This window comes from Micrasema longulum, unplaced genomic scaffold (genome assembly GCF_059751315.1).
Source record: "Micrasema longulum isolate JH-2025_06_02 unplaced genomic scaffold, ASM5975131v1 h1tg000242l, whole genome shotgun sequence".
In the NCBI taxonomy this organism is placed as follows: Eukaryota; Metazoa; Arthropoda; class Insecta; order Trichoptera; family Brachycentridae; genus Micrasema; species Micrasema longulum.
The window spans coordinates 292,591-316,693 of record NW_028277447.1 but is presented as its reverse complement, the minus strand read 5'-3'; the positions used below and the strand labels follow the sequence as shown (position 1 = coordinate 316,693).

The following is a 24,103-nucleotide window of genomic DNA, read 5'->3' as shown; positions in this document are numbered from 1 at the left end:
CGCGCGCAAAGGGATTTTTTACCACACGATTCATGAAAACACAATTATAAGTAAACAAATCTCAAATGTGTATTTTTGTGTATACTATTGCATCTATACAGCGAATATAAAGCAAAAGTAAGAAAGAAAATTTGATGACACATAATAAGTAGGTACTCACAGTATACAGTAATGGCTAAAGCTGCCCATTTACTCAAACTACCTTTTTTTTATAAAAATGTTCTACGAACCCCTCCAGAAGGGTTAGTAATGAGAATGAGCAATATGCGTATATTTTATATACGTCCAGTCTGAGTCACACTATACAAGTAGGTACAGTTCCCCGTTCGACTGATTTCGCTATATTGATGATTCAGTTATATGTGTACACTGTACCTGATAAAAACAGTGAAGTAAAAACCTTTCTTTTGAAGTATCTTCCTTTAAGATTGCGCGATCTCTGTAATAAAACAATCGCATCAGACGATCTTACTGTTTCTGATCACGCTCTTCGTAATGAACTAATATGGTGAAAGGAAATAGGAATCTTTAACACACCTAGCCATACAAAAATAAACGTTCTGTCACTCTCTAGCAAATGTATGTGCAAAAAAGACAACTGTACGTTGGATTCATTAAGCCCGAGCCCAACTGAAATCGGCAAAATCGACGTTTCGTTGTCCCACTTTCCGCACCCCAAACTAAACCAATTTGGTTGTTTTTTTTATAAAAAAGTATCAGAATGAAATTTTCTGTATCGGTACTTTTTCCGTTTTTCAAAATTATTTTGTTCATTTATATACTGTACGTTCGAAAATGGCAGATAAAACTGGGCGCGTTTATGGATTTTTGGATGGTCCTAGCTCTCATAAAAAGTAATTTATAAAAAGCAAAACCGTTGAGACACGCCAATGGTAAATATCTATAGTGTGTAAAATACCGGAATACATTTCTTTCAAGAAAACTCCGAATCCGTTTCCTCTTTTTATAAACCAATTGATTTGATTGATTTTATGATTCATTACATCAGTGGCTAATGTATGAATTGATTTTAAAGATTGTTGTTAAAAAAGTTAATTTACAACTAATTGTTTATTTATTTTATTTTACAAAAACAAACAGTTGACAATGATATAATAACATAAAAAAGATACGGTTTAAAGACAGACCAGCGAAGTTTAGTTTATTTAAAGACTTCTTAAGTTGCTGTTAGATAAGGGAGGTCTTATACTAACTTTAATATTTTATTTTGCTGTCTTTGTAGTCTGTTTTTGTCATTTTGGTTTCCTCTTCCCCATAGTAGTAGCTTATAACATATTTTAGATTTTATTTTATATATTTTCTATGTCATATTCTTAATCGGTCTGGATTTTTGTTTTTACTTTTATATATTGTTTAATTTATGTATTTTGTATAACTGTGTTGGTTTTAATAAATAATTAATGTAAAAATATTTGCGCTTCCCAGCTACCGTTTAAATAATGTAAAATAATCATGAGGGTGAATTTTCTTGAAATATTTGAGTCGCAAATCATTTCGACGCTTTGTAATGACTTTCTATTTGAACAGTAATACCAGTTAAGTGATTTATGTATTTTAAAGCCTCAACCTCCACCCTTTTTTTTGGCCACCCTCGGTGCCCAATCAATAAAGAGGTTTCCAGTTATAATCTCGTCGCGCAAGTTGTCAAACCCGCGATTGAAATGTATTTTATTTATTTATTTATTCATATTTTTTGCTTACAAACTATAGTTAATAATAAAAATAATGTGACCTCACTGGGGTTTCCCGTGCCGAGGATACTTAACAATATACTTTTTTTAAAATTACATTTGAGAATAAAAAAAGAAGACTAACTAAAAAAAACGAAGATAATTAACAAATATTCGAACAGTTTTAAAAACAAGGTATTTATGTACATCTATATTATTTATATTACAAAACACACACTGAAAATAACAAAAACCCAACATAAGCTGTACACTTGTGGAGCACTTGGTTTAATATTGGTATTGGCGAATGAGACAATCCATTTTACTTCTACCTAGCTCCACTATCCATTTTTTTATAGCCCTTTTAAACATTTTCTCGTTACTAATTGTTTTAATAGACAGTGGAAGTAGGTTATAGATTTTAATTGAATAATACTCAAAATCCCTTTGTCTGAAAGTGGTTTTAGTTTGTATTTGTTTAAGTTGTCTATGTGTTAAGGATCTAGTGATTATATTATTTGTATGTGATGTATCGTAGGGGTTATGTCTTTTATTTGAGTAAGAGTAGTTTTTGAATCTATAAGTGAGTATTGTTTTAGCGTATAATTGTTTTGGTGTCATAAGTTGTGATTTATGGAATATTTCTTCAGTAGATGTCTGTATCGGGACTCTACTCTACTTCATTTAGATATTTGTACAAAAAGTTTGAACACCTAAACTTATCAACAATATACATACTACAACTACTACTACCATCACGCCATTTCCCTGGAGGGGTAGGCAGAGAGAATGGCCCGCCACACACGTCTATCCTAGCATATGTTCCTAGCTTCTTCCAAATTCATACATCTTGTCATACATGCCCTTCGGTTCTGTCTGCTTTTGACATGACCAGACTTAAGATTTTGGTTTATCTGATCATGCCAAGTCTTATCTCACGTTACCGTTCATTTTCGCCATATATACTTGTTTTACCATTCTTTCGTCGTCCGTTCGTTCTACATATCCAAACCATCTCAGAGACCCTTTCTTAATATTATCAATTATACTTGACTCAGATTTACACTCTCACCTGATTTCATCATTCAACCTCATTCAACATTTAAAAAAAAAATGTTGTTATAAAATCTAGACGCTTTCCGATTATACTCTACCGATATGGATGTTTGTTTTTGACAAAAATCATCACCATCCCATGAAACAATGCAATGGACCCAGCATCTTTAATCTCTTTTGGCAACTCGTTAAACATCTTAAGTCCTTTTTGGTCCAGATTGTTTTGAGTTGCCTGGATTCTGGATTTGGGGAGTCTGAAACTCGTAGAACAGCGATAAATTTCGTTACTACGCTGCACATCACTTAAGATGTATTTGGGTAATAATTAATTTTTCAATTGAAATATTAACACTAAAGTATTTAGTTTTTCTACTAGGTTTTTCGTATTTTTTTATTTTCTCTATCTATCCTCGCCTCTGTTGTATACACCATGATTTGGTCTGACACACGTTTTGTATATCCGAATTATGTTTCCAATAATCATGTGTTCATTGTACTATACGACATTTCTTAGACATCCAGATGTTTACTAACTGAGATGGATATGTTCTCATCATCACTATGGCAACATCAGCTGCATGGCATGTGATGTTAATGACCTTATCTCCCTTAGTAGATTCACTACTTTTTTTTATTATTAAAAGGGTTTTTTTTGTATATATTTTTTCTGCTTGTGTAAGAAAAGGTTTTTGGCGTATATATTGTTGTGCTATATTTAGTTATAAAAGTGCTTAACTTGCTTTGTTTTTTTGTTATTCTCAATATGTGTTATTTTCTAAATGTAATTATTATTTACGTCCCGAATTGAGTTGTTGTAACTCCTGGGAATGTAATTTAACGTATTATACTTTTGTAATACTTTGTGTTATATGATTTATAATTGATTTTTTTTGATTAAAAAAATTAATTACTCTTTGCTTTATTGAAAATATGTTCAGTACCATCAACGTGTGTTGAATTTTTGTACATCGGTCACATCTCAATATTATCCTCATTCCATTATTCTGAACTTTCTGCATGACATTATATTGATTTTCAGTGCTCAGAAAGAGAATACTAAGACAATAATTAAAATGTGTCCAAACAATTGCCTTTAAAATTAAATTACTAGTGTTTAAAAATCCTACCTTTTAAGAAATTTTGTTGTTGACATACTCAGAATGTGATGTAAATTTTAGCATATTATCTTATTATATTTTCCCCGTGAACATTAAGTTTATTAGATTCTTTTATTTTTTACTGCTTACTATCATACATTTACTTTTTAAAACATTCATTTTTCATTTATTTATATCCAGCCGATAAGATATTTGATTTGAATCTATTTGCATCTTATTGTAAACATCGTCAGCATTGTTTTCAGCCACGTAGCACAACCTCGTCCAGAGTTCTGGTTCTATTTCACATAGAAATGTTGTCCGCCTCTACACGGAAAAAAACTTACAAATATATTTATTCTATATTAGATTAAAATAAATTGGCCTAATTTCTCGCAAACTTGTACAATGTAAAAATTATAGTGCCTTTCCTCCTTTCGAAATAAACCGAATATCTATAGAATTTAAATTCTCTATGACTTCCTTCTTTCTGTGTATACAGTATAATTAATATTGCTCTCACGTTTCTCCTTTCCAATCGGATGAATTAATATTTCTAAGAGCTTTCTTTAACATCAATTCACGATTTAACTCGCCACCCCTTTGGTGTTTGGTACTTTCAAATCACGATCTTAAATCCTTTCCTTTAAGGGATATACCTTATTTCTTCATTGTTTATAATATAAACGTTTTCTTCCAAGACTACCTAGACGTGGCCTGAATTCCAAGATAAAGAACTGAAAACGACCCACCCCCAATAAATGTGGATCCGCTACCAACTGGCTTTAATTTCTTTCTAATTCTACGTTTATTTAAAACCTGATACTAGCTTAGGGCTAGTTGCATCAAGAAAAGTGCAATATTAAATAAATAGTCAATTGCGTTTTCGTCAAAGCGGACAAATTGGGTTTCATATAAAAAATTAGATAAAATAATAAGTCTATTGTTTCTCAATGACTTTTTTTCGTTCCCTCTCGTTGATTTATTACATTTTTTTTGTAAAATTATTTTTTTATAGAAATATTTGCGTTTTTATAATTTACCCAAATTTTTCAATTTTTGTGGCCATTGTCGACGAGTTGTAAATACTTCCCAATAGAAAATGGAAATCAAGTTGGAGTAGAGTGGGGTTCGAACCTCAGACTTCTGGTCAGTGAGTCCGTAACTCTAGCCACGGGACAACAACCTGAATTATATTTGAAGCCCTTACTTTGTAATTATTCATTCAAATTAAAAACAAAGTTTTTTTTGTTTTCTTATATATGTAGATACTTTTTTAGGTATTTCTTGATAAAACTCCATAGTAAATGATTTAGATAACATTACTTTCTGGTGGCCTCCGTGGTGTAGGAGTCAAGACGCTTGACTCACACACGATAGGTTCCGGGTTCGATTCCCGGTGAGAACACAAAAATTAAAATGTGATTTTTCTCAAGCCTGGGTGTTCTGTGATGATGTAATTCACCACTGAAATTTGGCGTCCTGGCCTGTTGTTGTGCAAAAATAAATAAATAAATTACAAATAAAGTTATCAATAAACCTCCATGTTTAGTTTCACTTTTATTTAAGGTGATTTTAAACGAAAATATGAAACGAATTATTCATAGATGGCGCTTTTATAATTTTTTATTGGAAAATGCCATTTTTACGTTTATTTTCAGTGAAAATTTTACAAAACTTGGTTTGCGGATATTTTACACTATAGTGATTGTAACAAATACAATAACAATATAATTTAGGTCCTTTTCACAAAATGGTGTACAAAACAAAAAATACGTAGAAATAAACGTCAAAATTGCGTTTTTCAATAAAAAATTATCAAATCTATGAATAATTATTTTCATATTTTCGCTTAGAATCGCCGTAATTTGACCAACGAGCGCTTTCGCCTAAGAAACCAGTTGTAATTATGTTGTCTGTCCCCTAATAAAATACTTATGTGATCCTTATTTGTATATCCAAATTATGTAACAAATATTATAAAAGTTCAAAACGTTGTTAATAACGGTGCCACGACAGAAGAACCACTATGGAGATAGAACAATGGGGAGTGTAGTGCTAAAACTGTTTAATTTAATACCAGCTGAAAATCGTGAGGAAAGAAACCTAAATTAGTTTAAAAAATAGTCAAAAAATTATTTAAAACAGCAAGTGAAACTTAAGTCTGCACATAAATATATTTTATTCTTCATTTATTATAAAACTATGTACCTACCTTTTATAAATTAAAAAAAATGTAAGGTAACCCGCAGACAAGATTTGCGGGAACAAAAATACAATTATGTATTTTACTGATTTGTTAAAAAAAATAAAACTCAAAAAAAAAAATACCAGTCCCGAAGGTACCTTCTTAGGCGAAAGCCTTCGTTGGTCAAATGAAATAAAAGTGAAACTAAACCAAGAAGTTTTATTTATAATTTTATCTTAATCATTTAAGTTGTTTTCTTCTAATTTAACTATTATTTTTATTTGCTAGTCATGAAAATGCCTACTAGGCGAAATAAAAATACCTCATTCCAAAAAAAAATACATTCGTGATGTACGAAACTTATGTTAAAAGAAAATTGAGCTACGCGATCGCCTTCTGGGGAACTGGTAACAAGACACGTAGCAAGGATTCAAAGGAAACAAAATAAAATAATTAAACTAACTTACAACTCACCCTACCTGACCCCTACAACTGAACTGTACGAAAGAAAAAACTCACCAAGGGTGATATTCCAAACGCTCTCGCGGCCTTAGACAACACTTTTATCTCGCGTATTTACATTCAAAATACGTGAGATAAAAGTCTTTTCTACGGCCGCGAGAGCAGTTCAGAATAGCACCGCAGGGGTGCGATAATTAAATGTAGTTATGCAGAAAGCACAAAGACTTTAGTGTCTGAGCGTGGGCCATTCCTTTTATAATTATTAGAAAGTTTATAGCAAATAAATATGGCATAACATGAAAAGAAAAACCAAATTAACATATGCTGATATTGCGAAGACATGATTTATTTGCAGTTGCTTTTTTTTATTTAATTTTTTTAAGAATGTGTCTATCTGTTCCTTCCATGCTAATCCAAGACCTCAAACCTACTTTAAACTGTACCAGTGATTTAATGTTTCCTAGTTCCTTAGTTAGAAGATTAAAGGATCTAGGACAGACATGTAAGGAGTGTCTCTGTGCGAACTTAGTTCTGCATCCTGGAACTGACAGTACACCATCGGGTCTATTACTAATACGATTAAAATTATTACTAAACAATTCCCTTTTCAAGTAAACATGTGTTAGGCACTGAAATAAATATGATTTTCTAAAACTAAGGAGTCAACTCTCTGCGTATAATTTATTACTAGGAAATAATGTTAAACGACATTTGTTTTAATCAGACGTATATACTCTAAGGTTTCAATACTAATAATGCACAATATTATGCTATCGCTGCGCTGGCACGACGGAAATTAATCCATTCTGCCTATCGATGAATTATAATTGTCAGAAGTTGGTAGGCTACATTTAATATTAACTTCGTTATTTTACTTTTTTTATAAAACAGGTTAAGTATAGGTACGAAAACTTTTATAGTCGTATTATGTAATCCGAACATTACCCGTACTTCATCTTCCGATGGAAAATACAAGAGAAAATGTTTTGTTGCTTAGTTCTTTTCAAGTAAGTTTTACCGAAGTCATTTTTTATCTGTCACTTCTTTTAAATTTTATTCCCCCTTGAATTCTTGTATCTGAACGAAGTAGAAAATGTATCAAAACTAACGTTTTATTTATCTACGTTTAAATGTAATATCAAGCTATAATCGACCGAACAACGTAAGCGACAAATAGTGAATTATTCAGCAGAAGGTTTTTTTATTATTTTTTTCCATAAATATATATTTTTTTTAATAATTCGGCAAGTGGGATTTATAATGGTTGGTCACGGCCAATACTGAAATTGCAGCCAAATTGTTTGAATACTCGTACCTTCCGCTTTAAGGCTGTAGTCTGGTAAAACGCACGCAAAATGAGGAAATCTGCGATTTTGCCATTTTAAAACGAATGTTTTTTTTTAATCGCGCAATAATAAAAAAATTAAAAAAACCTAATTTTAATAGAAACAATTATTTTTAAAGGTATTTCTGTTAAAAAATATACTTATAAGTTTTATGTAACTAATATATAATTACTTTTAGACCAGCAGATTACGCCATTTCAAATTTAGACTAAACTTAGGTATCTGGCATCTCAATAAAGACCTGTATGCAGAGACAAACCTTAAGGTTAGGTAAGTACATTCTATTGTCTTCACCTTTGGGTTATTCTCTGCATATGAGATTAGAATGTACTTTCCTCACCTTAAGTTTTGTCTCTGAATACGGGTATTTGTATCGAACTACAGTTTGTTGTTATAATTTGAAGATAATAAATTGAACATGAAAGTGGCCGAAGCAAAATTTTATTTTAAAACATAGAAAACTATAATTGGCCTATAATTTTGGTTTATTCATAAATATTGTATTTTTAAAAATTATAATAGCTGTTGTTTTCTTTTAATAAATAAAAATAAATATCCTTAAATGTGGCAGGTGAATTTAATAAAGCTATGGTGGTTTTAACACTTGTGCAGGGGAAAATAAGGAACACTTTTCTTTTGGAAAAACGCAATTTGCGAAAAATGTCGCTTACGTTGTTCTGCCGATTATGGCTCGGTATATTAAAACTTTTATTATTATCCTAATAATATTATACTAGTTACATAAAGTTAAGACGCAATAATGTTTGTGTTTTGTAAAAATCGAATAAAATAATTCGTTTTATTACAATAAGTGAACACACGAAAAAACTTTGCATTTTCATGCGAATTTTCTCCATTCGTTATTTCAAAGACGGGTTTTTCTCAATTTTTCTTTATTTGTATTCACAAAATAAACGACTTATAATGAAACGAATTGAAAGGCTTTATGAATTGAATAAATATTGAAGAAACAGTAATTGGGAATCGTGTTTTCATTAAGTTTTTCTGTATAATGTTTTCTCAGAAGTGTGTCGGTCGTTTCTCGCGAGGTTATTGATTTCCCAGAAGCGCGAAGCTCATTAAACTCATAATTTCTGTAAAGTGGGCCCCAAGCTAAATATTCTGGGGTCTGGGTGAGCAAATCAAAAGTCAAGGACTGAATAAAGTTTATAAATGATTTAATAATCGCTTTTCAATCACGGACTTTTAAAAATGGAACCATCTGTGAATACTCCCCTTTCACCCCCTAGGGAGCTATTAACTCTTGTGTGGCTGTGATGTCACACCAGTCTACATGCGATTCAAGAGTTGAAATATATCCGTTATTTTTAAAAGTTATGAAGTTGTATTTTTTTATAATCTTCAAATGGACATTTTCACACCGGATTTGGAAAGTAAAATTTATATAAATATGCAAATGATTTGTATAGCTATGCTGGATTTTAATACAAACATTTTATCCTTGCTACGTGAAAAATGAATGTTCTCCAACACAGCAATAAATCTGTATTAGAGAGAGCCCTAAGATATAACTCATAACAAGTAAGATAGAGACGCTGTTCTGTGGCGTGTTCTTGTGAAACAGATTCATTCGGTTATTGACAGTGATGGGGGACGCACGCATATAAAATGAGTAGCGTATTTATGATTTTTAATTTATTTTATCTATAACAGGGCTAAATTATATGTTTATTTCTGTAAATTATGGAAAAGGAATTATTAAATAGTATATCTCCATGTTTAAAAAAAAAATCAAATGTCTGAACTTTAGAATATTCCGTCTTGTACTTGTGGTAACAGGATGTTACTTTACCGCGCGCAAAGGAATTATTTACCACAGAGTTAAGGTGATTCTAAACGAAAATATGATACTAATTATTCATAGATGGCGCTTTTATAATTTTGCTTTTATAATGAAAAATGCCATTTTTACGTTTATTTTTAATTGAAATTTTACAAAACTTGGTTTGCGGAAACATTACACTATATTGATTGTAACAAATACCATAACAATATAATTTATGTCCTTTTCAGTCAGTCAGGCAGTCATGGCAAGTGTGTCATCTCAAGTCAGAACTGATAATACCGCTTGCTTCTTGAATGTTTGCCTTTGCTGATGGAACATATCGTCTTTATACCTAAAATATGTCATTAAAAAATAAAATAAATTCCCAGTATCTACATCAACAAACATACAAAAATATATATTCTTAATTAGAATTAGAAAAAAAATGGTCAGTTAAATTATAATGAAAAAATATAATAATCTAGAAAATAAAGAAATGAATGGTTCTCTACCCCATAAAATTAATTATCCATTTGAGCCAATATACTGATAAAGTTAACTGACACTAAGCCACCTAACATTATTTAAATTTCGTTGTGTGTTAGTCCTCTATTTTCTGTCGTATTTGTACATTGTTATCATGGTGTTACGAGAATTGTATAACATAGCGTTAGTTTGGCATGCGTGGGATATATTAAAAAGGTAAATTTTTATAAAGACCCTTCATAATTAGTATTTAGTATTTGGAGTTTGCATCCGTCGTGTGGCCCACAATACATAACAAACATAGAAAGGATTGAAAATGTGCAACGAAAATTTTTAAAATACCTAGATTATAAAACGCTTTGTACTTACAGCCAAAAACAAAACTGCCACAAAACAAAACGAAATGGATTTTTTACCCTTGAAAATAAACGCACTGTATCTGAATTATTCTATTTACATAAATTATTAAATAATAAAGTAGATTCTTTGAACCTACTCTCCAAAATTAATCTTAATGTCCCCTTTCGCGTGACAAGAAAAAAGTATTTCTTCCATCTGCCAGTCTGTAGCACTAACTTTGCACAACACTCTTTCCTCTATCGTTCTTGCTCTAACTATAATGTTTTTTTTCATCTATTGATATATTTTACATACCCCTCAATTTATTTAAAAATAAATTAAGATTTATTATTTCTGGCGGCGATACGATCCCACTTACTATTTAATGATGCACACTCCTGGACACTTACTCCCACACAAATACACATAATACACATCTACACTTACTCTCATACAAATACGCATAAACACATCCTTTTGTTGTAACACAATTTAATAATGTGTATGATTTTTATTTAGAAACTTTGCTGGTCTGTCTTTAAACTTATTATATCATTGTCGATTGCTTGTTTCTTTAAAATAAATAAATAAATAATTATATCACATAATTTTCTGTGTCCGGGCGGATGAACAATATAGTTCGAAAAATCCTGGAAAAGAAATTGGCCGGAGATAAGTTCGTCTCGTAGCATAGTGGTTTGCGCGTTTGCCTACAATGCTTGTGGTCCTAGGATCGATTCCTGGTAGGGTGGACTAAATGCATTGTTTTTAAAGGTGGTTCTGCACTTAATATTTTTTTGTTTATACACTGGTACCATCTAACAAAAAATATCAAGATACGCTACAGCGTGGAACTTTAGTGGATTTTTTAAAAATTTGTTAATAGACTTGAACAATGAGCCAATTTTTTTTATCAGTTTTAACAGTTCAACCATGTCGTGAGAAAGATGAAACAGGTTTTTCGATCTATCACACTAAGTGGATTAAAAAATGTCAACCCGTAATTTATAAAATAAATATTTTTATATATAATTCCTCTGTTCGTGTGATGTCACGTACTCCTCCTAAACGGCTTTACGTGCGGTTTTTAGAGAACTATAGATCTTTGCGCTGTTCGTGTTCGTAGACATTAAAATCTTTAATCGAATATGTAAAAAAGAAGTTAGGAGCATAAATGTTTTATTTATCGATCTAACAGGGTTTCATTCGAAGAGAATGCATTCGCAAAAAAATGGAAAGATGTTGTTTTTTTGTGTATAAAAAAAAAATATTTTGAATGTTTACAAACAGCATTTGTTTTTTGTGGATCTCAATCAGATTCTTTCCTTAAATTCTTCATAATTTCTACCCATTTATTGATTTTTATTGGATTTTTGGTAATACTAAAATAATAATTCAAAACAATCATTTATATCGTATTCCTATATACATATAACTGAATCATCAATATAGCGAAATCAGTTGAACGGCGAACTGTACCTACTCGTATAGTGTGACTCAGCCTGGACGTATATAAAATATACGCATATTGCTCATTCTCATTACTAACCCTTCTGGAGGGGTTCGTAGAACATTTTTATAAAAAAAAGGTAGTTAAAATACCAGTCTTACTGTGTTAATTTATGATACCTACAACTCTGCGGTTTTGTAACATCCGTCTATTAGAGAAGTACCCCCCCGAAACTATAATAATTGTGTTATTTAAATTTACCTAATAAATAAATGCACTAATAACGGAATTTTTTCATAAAAAAATATATCATATTACTGATATATCATATTCATATTCTGATTTTGTAAGAAAAATCATATTTACTTTTTTTCTTCAATTATTATTATATCCAATAAGAAACATAATCTCCTCCATTTGCCTTTTCATCTTAAAACATAAAGCACGTTATTCATTCAGTATTTTGCTTTTCATTTCATTTCTGTTGACGCCTTTTCTTTGATATTCTTCCGGCAGATAGCATATTTTCCCAGTACGAATGTTACATAATTATTTAATCAAAACTAAATGTCGGTTTTATTCTAAAAAAAGGATGATATTTGTTTTCCTGTGTTTTAACTTATATCCAAAAAAGCAATGTAAGAATGAAATGCAATCTTGACATTCAATATATATATTATGGACATCTATGTATATAAAAGGCAATATTCGTATGTGTCTTCGGTAGACTGAACCGATTTACTTGCGGTTTTCAGCAAAATGATGAGCTTTGCCATGGGCATATTTATAGCTTTGAAATCTTCAATCTGTTCAGTAGAAAAAATGTTAGTAGCGTAAATGTTTTATTCGTCGTTCCCATGGCTGCAATCTACGAGCATGTATATACCAAAAAATAGAAGAATATTATTTTTTGTACACAATAAAAATTTTCAATTTTTACAAACAACATTCGTTTTTTGTGGATCCCAATCAGAGTATGTACTTAAATCTAGTAATAGCTAAGCATTGCTGGGTTCAGCTCGCAGGATATAAATTGATTGAGAAGGAATACCCTCTGTTCGTTATTAACTATTTTGTATAATAAACCTTTTGTTATTCTAATTTATTTGATCACTCCATTTAAATTCGTATCATTCTAAAAAACAAAAAGCATAATAGATTGAGAAAAAAAAATGTTTTGAAAAAAAATAAAATAATTCAGACTCTCTCTGATTATACTCTAAGTAACCTATAAGGTTTTTAACGAAAACCATCACCATCCCTAATCTGTTTGGGCAACTCAGTAATAAACATATTATGTAAAAAACAATTTAATTTATTAGGGGAAATTCTTGGTTACTAATCTTTTATTTAACTCGTATTTATTCCGACCGCATTTCGATAAATTATAATAAAGTTCGAAACCAAAACCAAGCCGCTTTAAATTGTGTAATTTTAGTTATTTAACGTAATGCCTGATTAATTTTTCAGGCACTTATAATTAGTTTTAAACTATACATAATTCGGCAATGAATTAACCATCACAGATCCCGCATTAAGCCCTCCGAATATGCTGATTGTTTTGTTGTTTTCATTAAAACCACAAAACCAATTTAATTTGCTGTGTTTTTCAATAAAGTCAATACCGCTAGACCTTTACAAACATTCCTCGATGATTTATTGGAACATGGGGTAGTTTTGTGTTTCAATTAAATAGTCAAATAGTCCTAAAGGAATAGCTAGCTAAAACTTAAACTAATATATTTATTTCAAACGAGTCTTAAGTTTTACGTATTTTTTTTGTATTTTTCAGTTGTAAGTTATTCATAAATATGTAGGTACGTGGTACCGACTCCTGCGAATCAAATTGTGTTAACTCATACGTATTTTTCCATATTAATACAACTTGTATGTTACTTGTATTTATGATTATGTTTATAAAAGGCATTTGTGCCGTGTATACACTAATAAATAAATAAATAAAATTAAAATAAAATAAAACTTAATTATTTGAAAAATCAAACATGATATTATTTCTTTTTTTATTAAAAGAAAACAACAACAAAATAAATATTTTCAATTTATTTCAACAGAGAGGGAAACATTTTTGAGAGCAGGGATATGGAAGTCTAGGCATTTACAGGGCATCGGGCTTTTCCCTCTCTGTTGAAATAAATTTAAATATGAATAACTCCCTAGGGAGGAAATCCAGCAGGTCTGCACGCATTTAGACATACTCTAACATTGTTGAATTAACTACCTGGTAAAAGAAGATGTATAAAAATTGGAAAATTGCTTTCAGGCGTTGCCTAGTAGGTGATTTGGTTCAGCCGGATGAATCTCACCCACGTGATAAAGGTTTCAGCTCTTTTACTTCACAAAAGTCAACAGATGAAAGAGTTGAGGCAGTGTGGATGTTCAAACATGGGCAGAATGGTGAATGTTGCACAGTGTGTAAAGTGGCTACTTAAACCAGATAATGACAGGCCATACGCCCTGTAAATGCCTAGACCTCCATATTCCCTGCTCTCTGTTTTCCCTCTCTGTTGAAATAAATTTAAATATGAATTACTCCCTAGGGAGGAAATCCAGCCGGTCTGCAAGCATTTGGACATACTCAAACATTGTTGAGCAAAATAAATATTACAAACAAACCAAAATTTTCTACAATGTCAAAAACACAAGAAAAAAAGCGTACCCTTAAAAAGCCACTCCGCATCATTCCACGCGTAAAAAAAATAATTTATAATGCAATAATAATGAAATAATAAAAAAATAAAAGAAAAAGTTTTTTGTTTACTCGGACTTAACAATCTTTTCGCCGGAGGACCTTAACCCTAGATCAGCCTTCCCGCCTTTCTTCTTGCAAATAAGAGAAAATAAATAAAAGCATACTACCACTTTATTGCGGGCTCTTATTTAAAAAAATATATACGAGGTGTGTTCAGAAAATAAAGGGGTTTTTTTAATTTCGCGAGTTGGAAGAGTCCAATTGTCAATTTTAAAAAAATGTTGAAAATCACCGAGCACGCCAAACACGTCTAACCTTAGCGGCGGCCACCGACAAAGTAAACAATGAATACTGCTGACAATTGTAGCATACTTCAGGGGCATGCATACCAACATAAAAAATGTCAATCAGACTCTCCGAACCTGCCAAATTTAAAATTCACGTTATTTTATGAACACATCTCTTATATGCTCACAAAACTCTTACTCTACTTAACTAAAACTCTACAACTTATTTCCAATTTTCTAAAAGCCAGTTAAAAAAAAAGTAAAGTGAAATAATAGTTGCGTTTTCGCCAAAATATACTAAAGGTCGTATTTAATAGGTAAAAAAAATAAAAAATGGTACTAGATCTGTTGCTTGATTTTGACCCCAAGAACATTGTGTCGTGTAGGTAATACACAAATCGGGGTAATTTTTTATTCAAATTCAGAAAAAAATAGAACGCGTCCTGTTTATCAACAAATATTTGAACCAATATCTGCGCGCGCATAAAAAATCACTCATTAAACGATTAACTGTCAACTTAAACTGTCAAAGCATATTTGTGGTCGCTTGTGTCACTTTATTTTGCCTTTCTTTTCTGAAAACATTGATTTTCAGTAACGTTCAAGATCCATGTTATTTTAGAGACCTGATGTTGATTGTTGATCACAGAATTATATATTTGTTGATTGTCAGTAGTCGTGTCGTCAGAGGATAGCTCGTTTTGTCAACTGTGATACTGACCATCATCCGCCATGGCGCCGAAAACATCTACATACAGCACAAGCGCGCGCGCAACTTTCTCAGAAACTGCCCCGTGTAAAACAGCACATAAAATGGCCCAAGATTTGACGGCGCAAGAAAGCAAGGCCTTGTACCATTTTCTGACCCATGTTATCAAGCCTAAATGGCTTGCAATAAGATTGAGCGACCCATTTCGCTCATTTCGACGAAAACACAAGAATTGTTCGGCTTTAACATTTTAATTTTTTTTTTTGTGATGATTGCCAAGCTAAAAAGTTGGGGTCAAACCTCGGACCACAAGATCTACTCTACATAATATGTTAACCACAATCGGAAAATATCACATACTACGAATACCGATTAAATATAATGAAATGGATTTAGAAAAATTAATTGTATTTTCAAAATCAATATGGTTATTGTGGAGAAATGTTTTCATATATAACTTTAAAATTATTTTTTTTTAAATATGTCTCTAGAAAAACGCGACATGTTTGGCCTTGATAATTGTGACGCCATGATTTGTGATGATTTTCTATAAAAAATTAAACGGTTTCAAACAAAGTTCAAAATAAACATGAATCGCGACGTAAAGGCATGGCCAATGCAATGACCGTTTTCGCGGGAATTCAAAATTATGTTTTTTTTATGTTACTAATAAGTAGTAAATTTTTTTTTACTCGGCAGTATTTCATAGGCCATTATTACTTAAAAATGTAAAAAAAGTGTTATTTCCCTATTCTTAATATCAAAAACCGAGTTGAATACAATTATCTGAATATAATTTGTTTAATATAATTTGTTAATAATGAACGTGAATTACAGTAAACGTCTACAACATTTGACAAACTAAGTGATATTGCGTGTAAAGCCGATCCACCAGTTGTTAATTATACAGCCTATTGCGTAGCGGATTAACCCCGTTTACGAGTTTAGTGGGAATGATTGTTTTTCTCACTGGATTTGTTCTGGAAATGTTCTGTTTACAATAGACGCGATAGTGATCCCAGTTAAGTAGAATGAGTGTTTGTGTTTCTGTTTTATTTTTCTAATTGAAATCGACACCATGTTGACGCCAGAGCCAGTAAGAAGGTAAGTCATTGTAATCATTATTTTTTAAGTTCTTTTTTTTTATTTGAAAGGAATCTCGTCGTATCTGACAAACCAACAAAAAAATTCTTAAATATCGTGAGATTCCATTAAATCATGTTTTTTTCTTTCCACTATCTAATTTTGTCAAAGTGTTTTATGTACCATTTTGTCTCATTGTTTATATGTATGCATGTATGAATAAATATAAAATTCCGTTTGTAAAAATCGTCGATATAATATAACTTCTTACAGCCTTAGTTCTAATGTTTTTTTTTTTATTTCTTGTGATTTAGTCTGGCTTATCGGTATTATAGTAATACTAATAATATTAATATATATATATATATTTACAATATACAAACATACATAAGATGTTCTCTTAGATGTTCTTCATCTCTGTTGTGAAATGTTAATATAAACAGCTCCCCAGGGAGTTGAATCCAGTCCTTGTCTACAAAAATTTGCGCTAATTCAAAAATATTGTTGATAAATTACCTGGTCCATGAAGAAGTATAGAAATTGAAAAAATAATATTTTCAGGCGTGCCTAGTATGTAGGTGAAATAATTCAATTAGATGAATCTCAACATCAACAGATGAAAGAATTGAAGGAATAAAGATGTTCAAATATAGGCGGAATGGTGAATGTTACACAGTGTGTAAAGTGGCCACTTAAACCAGCCATGACAGGTCATAAGCCCTGTAGATGCATAGACTTCTATATTACCTTCTCTTAGATGTTCTTTATCTCTGTTGTGAAATGTTAATATACATAAGAGGTAAAACGAGAGTATTCAAATAATTAAGGATAATTAAATATCAATGATATACATATACAGCAGAAATAGTAAACAAAAAATCCCACAAAGGCATGGCCTGTTCGTGGGTGTACAAAAAATGTTTTTAAATTTTTGCTCCTATAATAAATAGACAGATATAATATTTTTGTGTAATATAAAAAAGAGAAAAGAAAATATTCTGTAAAAGATTATAAGGTACTATTTTATTTGATAGTAATTAAAAAGGAAATAAAAAATATTAATAATAAAATCATACAAATATTGCTCATTATTAAAGGGCAACAAAATATATCATAGAAAAAATAGTTAATATCTTTAGTTTGAATCCAAAATAGTGCGTGTTTTTTAAAAGAAGGAAAATTTTGAAAGTTTGGGATCTATGAAATATTATCAGTAATTTTTTTTATTAAATATGCATGTCTCTGTGCTAGCCTCGTTTTACAATGTGGTATTTCTTACACACGATTCCTTCTTTGACTTGATTTATTTGAATAACTTTTTAATAAATTTTGCTTCTTAAATATATATTTTAAACATTAAAAACAATATATTTGTCTTATATCTAAAAGTTTAGCTTCTTGGAACAATTGAAAAGAGGGAAAAGTGCGATTTTTGTGAAGCATTATTTTTAAGTTTTTTTTTAACAGTTTCTAATGGTTTATCGTGGTTGTTATAAGCTACCCCCATCCAATTTTTCCAGAGGAAAGCGATGACTGTACAAGTGCATAAATATACTATATTGCGAACTAATAGTGCCTCATGTTGTTTTTTAAATATTATATCCAGCTCTAAAAATATGCATGTGTTCCTACAGCTCTGTTAGTTTGATTTTGATTCAATGGCTAGTTTCAAGTAAAAAATCTCAGAGATAAGTACTAAGATTAGAGCGTTCGCCCACTATCTTTGAGGTCCTATTCCTGGCAGGGTGAACGTGTAATATTGGTTTACACTGCAATATTTCATTGTTCCTGAACTGGCACCTGATCTTCCACGTAACAATGATTCAGATAAGCTGCAATTGGAGTACCTATGCAGTGCCCTATGCATCACTGGGAATAGTAAAATTATAATTCTTACAGCTGCTATACCACAAAAGTTAGTTTTAAATTCTGTATTATATTTCCAAAACCATAGATAAATATTTTTATCAAATAAGTTAATACATTTAAGTTTGTAAGTGAAAATTCTTGATGGAAGTTCATCGTAATTTATTATATAATTAAAAGAGGAGTGATACTTTAATCCACAAATTTGGAATATCCAGTAACCGGTTTCATCGTCACTGGATATTTTAACTCATTAGTTAACCCGAAAAAAATTGTTAATGATCCTTAAGATAAAAATAATTTTATTTAATTTACTCACATATAATTTTGAATTCTTTATCCATACCTGTGTTCTGTTGTTGTACCATAAATACATTGAACTCCTTAATAAAGATACCAGTCTCGAAGGTGTCGCGAAAGCGATGACACCGGTCACTGGATATTCTAAATTTGTGGATTAAAGTATCACTCGTCTTTTATTTCTATAATAAATTAGCAATATTAAATTTTGCAATAAAGCTCAATTATCTTTGCATCGTGAACCCGATTAAGTCAAATTGAAATATTTTTACAATAACTTCTTTAAACTAAAAACCTTAAAGGGTATCTCAAAATTGTGTCTCTGCAGATTTGTAATTTGTCAATGTGTCGACATATTGTATTATATTTATTGTACAAACGATCAATTATTTGATATGACAAAAAATATTATCACTTTAAAATTGAACACTATTTACATCCCCAAACTAATTTGAACATGTTTTTTGAATTTTTTAAGGGAGGTACTGTGCCAAAGAAACTTAAACAGTTTTCAAAGCATATTAATTGTCAACAAAATAGTTGAATGTCATTCCACGAAGTATTGTTTTGTTAATCAGCGTGATTGTCAAGGAAATTACAAACTATGGCTGATTGTAAAACCTATCAATTTAGTTTCGCCTTGCATAAACTTTCCCCTAAATCTACTGCGTGAATTTTTAATATCACAATACACAATAATTAGTAGTTAATTTAATGAAAAGTTTTTAGTGGACTAAGAGAACGAAGAAAACGTGGCATAATCAAATTCTCGAAAAGTTCATGTCTCAAAAGTTGTAATTATAAATAGGAAACGTATGTTTTATGCTTGAATAAAGAGAAAGTCTAGTTTTTTTTAATAACAGATATGTATTTACAATATTTTGAGTTTGTCCAAATGTTAATAGACAAAAAACTGGATTTCAACCCCTAGGCAGTCATTAAGATTAACAAATTACAACAGGAATGGAGAACATTTTAGAGAAGGAAATATTGAAGTCTAGGCATTTACAAGGCTTATGACCTGTCATTGGCTGCTTTAAGAGGCCAGAGAGCCTAGGGGGTGAAATCCAGTCTTTTATCTGCAAACATTTGTACAAACTCAAAATGTTGTAATAAAACCAACTGGTCCAAGAAGAATTTTAAAATTTGGAAAATTGTTTTCCGGCGTTGGCGCTGCCTAGTATGGGAAAGAATTTGATCAGATGAATCTATTCACAGCAATTAATATTTCAACTCTCTTAAACTTTACTAAAATCAACAGATTGAAGAATTGAAAAATATGGGTGTTCAAACATTGGCAAGTTGGGGAATATTACATAATGTGTAAAGTGGCCACTTAAACCAGTCAAGGACAGGTCATAAGCACTGTAAATGCCTAGGTTTCTATATTTTCATCTCTAAAATGTTCTCTCTCCTTGTTGTAATTTGTTAATTTTAAATATATATTTTTTTCCAATCTTTAAAATGTTTTTACGATTCTTTGAAACGCAAAAACTATCGACGAGCTGTCTTTTCATTCGTAACATCTTCACCGTACACTGCGCAAATATCGCTACCAGCTTTGGCAGCTTTATTCGCTCTATTGGACGCGAACAGGAGGTGGTGTTGAAAATATTCTGTCGTCTACTTGACATTCTATTTTGAAAGCTTGTAATTAAGTAAAATAATATATGTATCGTAAAAGCAAACACAGTTTCTTGTAGAGTAGAAATTTTTCTTTCGAATTACTTCATTTTGAATTTATTTCAACAGCGAGGGAAAAAGTTTTCGAGAAAGGAATATGGAAGTCTAGGCATTTACAGGGCTTATGACCTGTCATTGGCTGGTTTAAGTGGCCACTTTACACACTGTGTAACATTCACCATTCTGCCCATGTTTGAACATCCACATTTCCTCAACTCTTCCATCTGTTGACTTTTGTGAAGTAAATGAGCTGAAACCTTTATCACGTGGGTGAGATTCATCCGGCTGAACCAAATCACCTACTAGGCAACGCCTGGAAACAATTTTCCAATTTTTATACTTCTTCTTTTACCAGGTAGTAATTCAACAATGTTTGCGTATTTAAATTTATTTCAACAGAGAGGGAAAAAGTTTTCGAGAAGGGGATATGGAAGTCTAGGCATTTACAGGGCTTATGACATAATCAAACATTGTCTACAAGGAATTTGTGTATCTGGGAAGTATTTTCACTAGGGATGGAATGACTGAGAAAGATATTGAAAGGAGGGTGAGTGCCGGGAACAGAGTGAACGGTGCACTTAAATCGACCTTGGCAAATAAATGCTTGTCACAAGAGGCAAAATTGGCAGTTCACAACGGAGTCCTGGTCCCATACCTGATTTATGGGAGCGAAGTATGGACTTGGAAAAACAGGGATGAAAGTAAGCTGAATGTTGTCGAAATGCGATCTCTCAGGCGAATGTGTGGTAAAACTATGTACGATAGATGCACAAATGTTGAGATCCGTACATTATGTAAGGCTGAGACAAGCATTATCGACAAAATCAAGAAAGGAGCTCCGCGCTGGTTTGGACATGTAGAACGAATGGACAGCGAGAGAACGGCTAAGAATATTTACAATGCGAATGTTGATGGATGCAGAAATAAAGGAAGACCGAGAAAGACATGGCATGACCAAATCCAACAAATACTTAAAGATGGACATATCAAAAGTCGGAATAATCGGCGCGCGTGCATGAGAAGATGTATGAATGTAGAGGAAGCGAGATCTGTATGCAAAGATAGAGTGTTGTGGCGTTCTATCCTCTCTGCCTACCCTTACGGGGAAACGGCGTGATGGTTTGTTGTTGTTGTTGTTAATAACACTATATTGCTCACTTGTTCGTCCTTATTTAGAATATGCCTCCGTGATCTGGGCTTCCTTTCTATGTAGGTCGGATAAATCACATCGAATCGGTCCAACATCGTTTTCTAAGAAATATAGCAAGGATGAATGGCCTCGAGAGGGGAGACTACACTTACGGAGAAATGGAGTCGATGTTAAAAATCTCAAGTCTACAAGTAGAAATAACATTGACTCCATATCTATGTTAAATTTACTGAATGGCTTAATTGATGTACCATCGTTACTGGATCAAGTGGAATTCAATGTTCCAATCCGCCGGTTGCGAAATAATATTGTGCTGATCCTTGATCAACACAGCACAAACTATGGCTTGCATGCACCAATGTCCCGATTGTGTCGTATTGTAAACTCGAGACAAGATCTGGACTTTTTTGGTGTAAGTCTTTATAGATTTAAAAAATCACTAAGATAGACCGGATCTTGTATTGAGGTAGTACTTTTTTTTGTCCTATCTTTAATTTATATTTCATTTAAATTTATAATATTAGAAATCATACACTGATTTGAGTCTACGGAACACTTTATTTTGTTTTTTATATTTGTAAAAATAAAATAAAGTGTTCCGTAGACTCAAATCAGTGTTTGCTTTCTAACGTTATAAGTTTAAATATGGAGTTCTACAAAATAAACACCAAATCAATCAATGTATTTTATTAGATTAGTACCTGTATTTATTATCAGAAATTGTAATTACCATTGTTATAATGGACTGCATAAGTCCTTCAATAAATAAATCCTAACGCATTGTTTCATAATATTATTATTACATAAATATTTTAGATTACCTACTTATGTAGCGCAATTTTCTTACCTCAAGAGCGCTTTACAAAAGTAATTGAATGCAACATAAAATAAAATTCTAAGAATTTTTTTTTTTGATATCGTTAATAACTGTGGCAGTTGTTTTAGTATTTTAAAGAAAAAGTGAATATCAATTTTGCATTTGCAAACGCTAAAAAAAAACGCCTCTGGGCTTTTTGATAAGTTAGTATAAGTCAAAAGCGATTGGTTCATATCTAAATTGAAATATGTTATTGATATATTTTATTATGTCCTTTGCCAGGCTACCCTAACTGCGCAGTACTAATAAAATATTTTACTGAAAATACTTCCACAACCTTTCAGATATTTGATGGATTAGGAAGGTACTACGTCATATATTAATAATTCCCATCAAACTTACCCCAAGCCATGGGTCTTCTAGCTTATTTTTAGCAAGGCTTTATTTAACCTACACTGACGCTGGCGCTAGTGGTCAGATGAATATACATAATTTAATTAATCAAGAAAAGTTTCTGCTCAACAAGATACTGTGCTTGTTTTTACGTTGCATATTTTATTTTATTTAATTACAAGCTTTTAAAGTGGAATGTCAAGTAGACGAAAGTGAGCATTTTCGACACTTTCTGTTCGCGTTCAGTCCAGGGAATAAAGGAGAATACAATATTGACTTATTTGTAGTAAAATAATGAAGGATAATATATAATTGACTAATTTGTTGTAATATGTCTCCTTGTTCTCTTCATTTGGAAAAAAACGGACGCAATTTATGGTTACACCCATACTTGCGGTAAAAGTTTATAATGAAAATTTCATTGCGGTTTTCGAGAAAGGCGTCATTATTTTATACCGACCCCGATAATTCCTCTTCATTATTTTACAACAAAGTCGTCAATAATGATTAACTGATAATAGTAAACTTCTTATCAGTTATTATTCCTTTTATATTTTTTTCGTTACTAATATTGAATTATTTATTTTTAGGTATATCTTGGTAATTGATACTGTACGCTTTCATTGTGGAAATTAACTCAATTCTTGGCAGTGAGTTTCAATACAAAAGTTACCCAGCCGGAGTTAAGATTACCTGTCTCAAGCTTTGTCAGATTTTGTGTAATCATTGACAATGATAGATCTTGTTACAGAACATTACTACCCTTTCTACCCCTATTACCTTCAGGCAGATAATTATTATCTAAATGACGTAGAAGTATATATAACTTACATAATATTAAATATATTTACCAAATATGTTTATGTATTTTGTAACATAAATTAACGTATATTTTCTTTTCAAATAGTGAACAATTTGTGACGGGTTGTGGTCCCGCGGCTCGATTCTAGATTTGGGCCTCGATTACAAACTCTATCTTCGTCGGTATATATCACTAGTCCGAAGCAACAGTGAGATATTTCCGAAGAACATATTCTGAGATAATCGGAATTCGAGGTGTGCGAAGGGTCTGACTGAATTAAATTATTTGAACTAGATTACGATAATATATTTTCACATAGTTTAACTATCTTACTTTAATGTTTTATTATTTGAAAACATTCATTTATTAAATTTATTATCACATGTATCTGCATGTGCATCT

At 31.4% G+C, this 24,103-nt stretch overlaps 1 protein-coding gene across 3 annotated transcripts in view; it reads left to right on the top strand.

Annotated features, from left to right (window-relative positions):
• The window catches only part of LOC148283400 (HEAT repeat-containing protein 5B), a 155,265-nt gene that overhangs the window by 15,724 nt on the left and 115,438 nt on the right, over nt 1–24,103 (top strand). Inside the window, exon 1 of one of the 3 annotated variants that reach the window (XM_088223560.1) lies at nt 16,578–16,711. The exons of the other annotated variants lie outside the window; for them this stretch is intronic. Within the exon in view, the coding sequence (XP_088079686.1) occupies nt 16,686–16,711 (26 nt within the window). The 5' untranslated portion in view covers nt 16,578–16,685. Of the gene's footprint in view, nt 1–16,577; nt 16,712–24,103 lie in introns of those variants that run through there. 3 annotated transcript variants of the gene reach the window in all.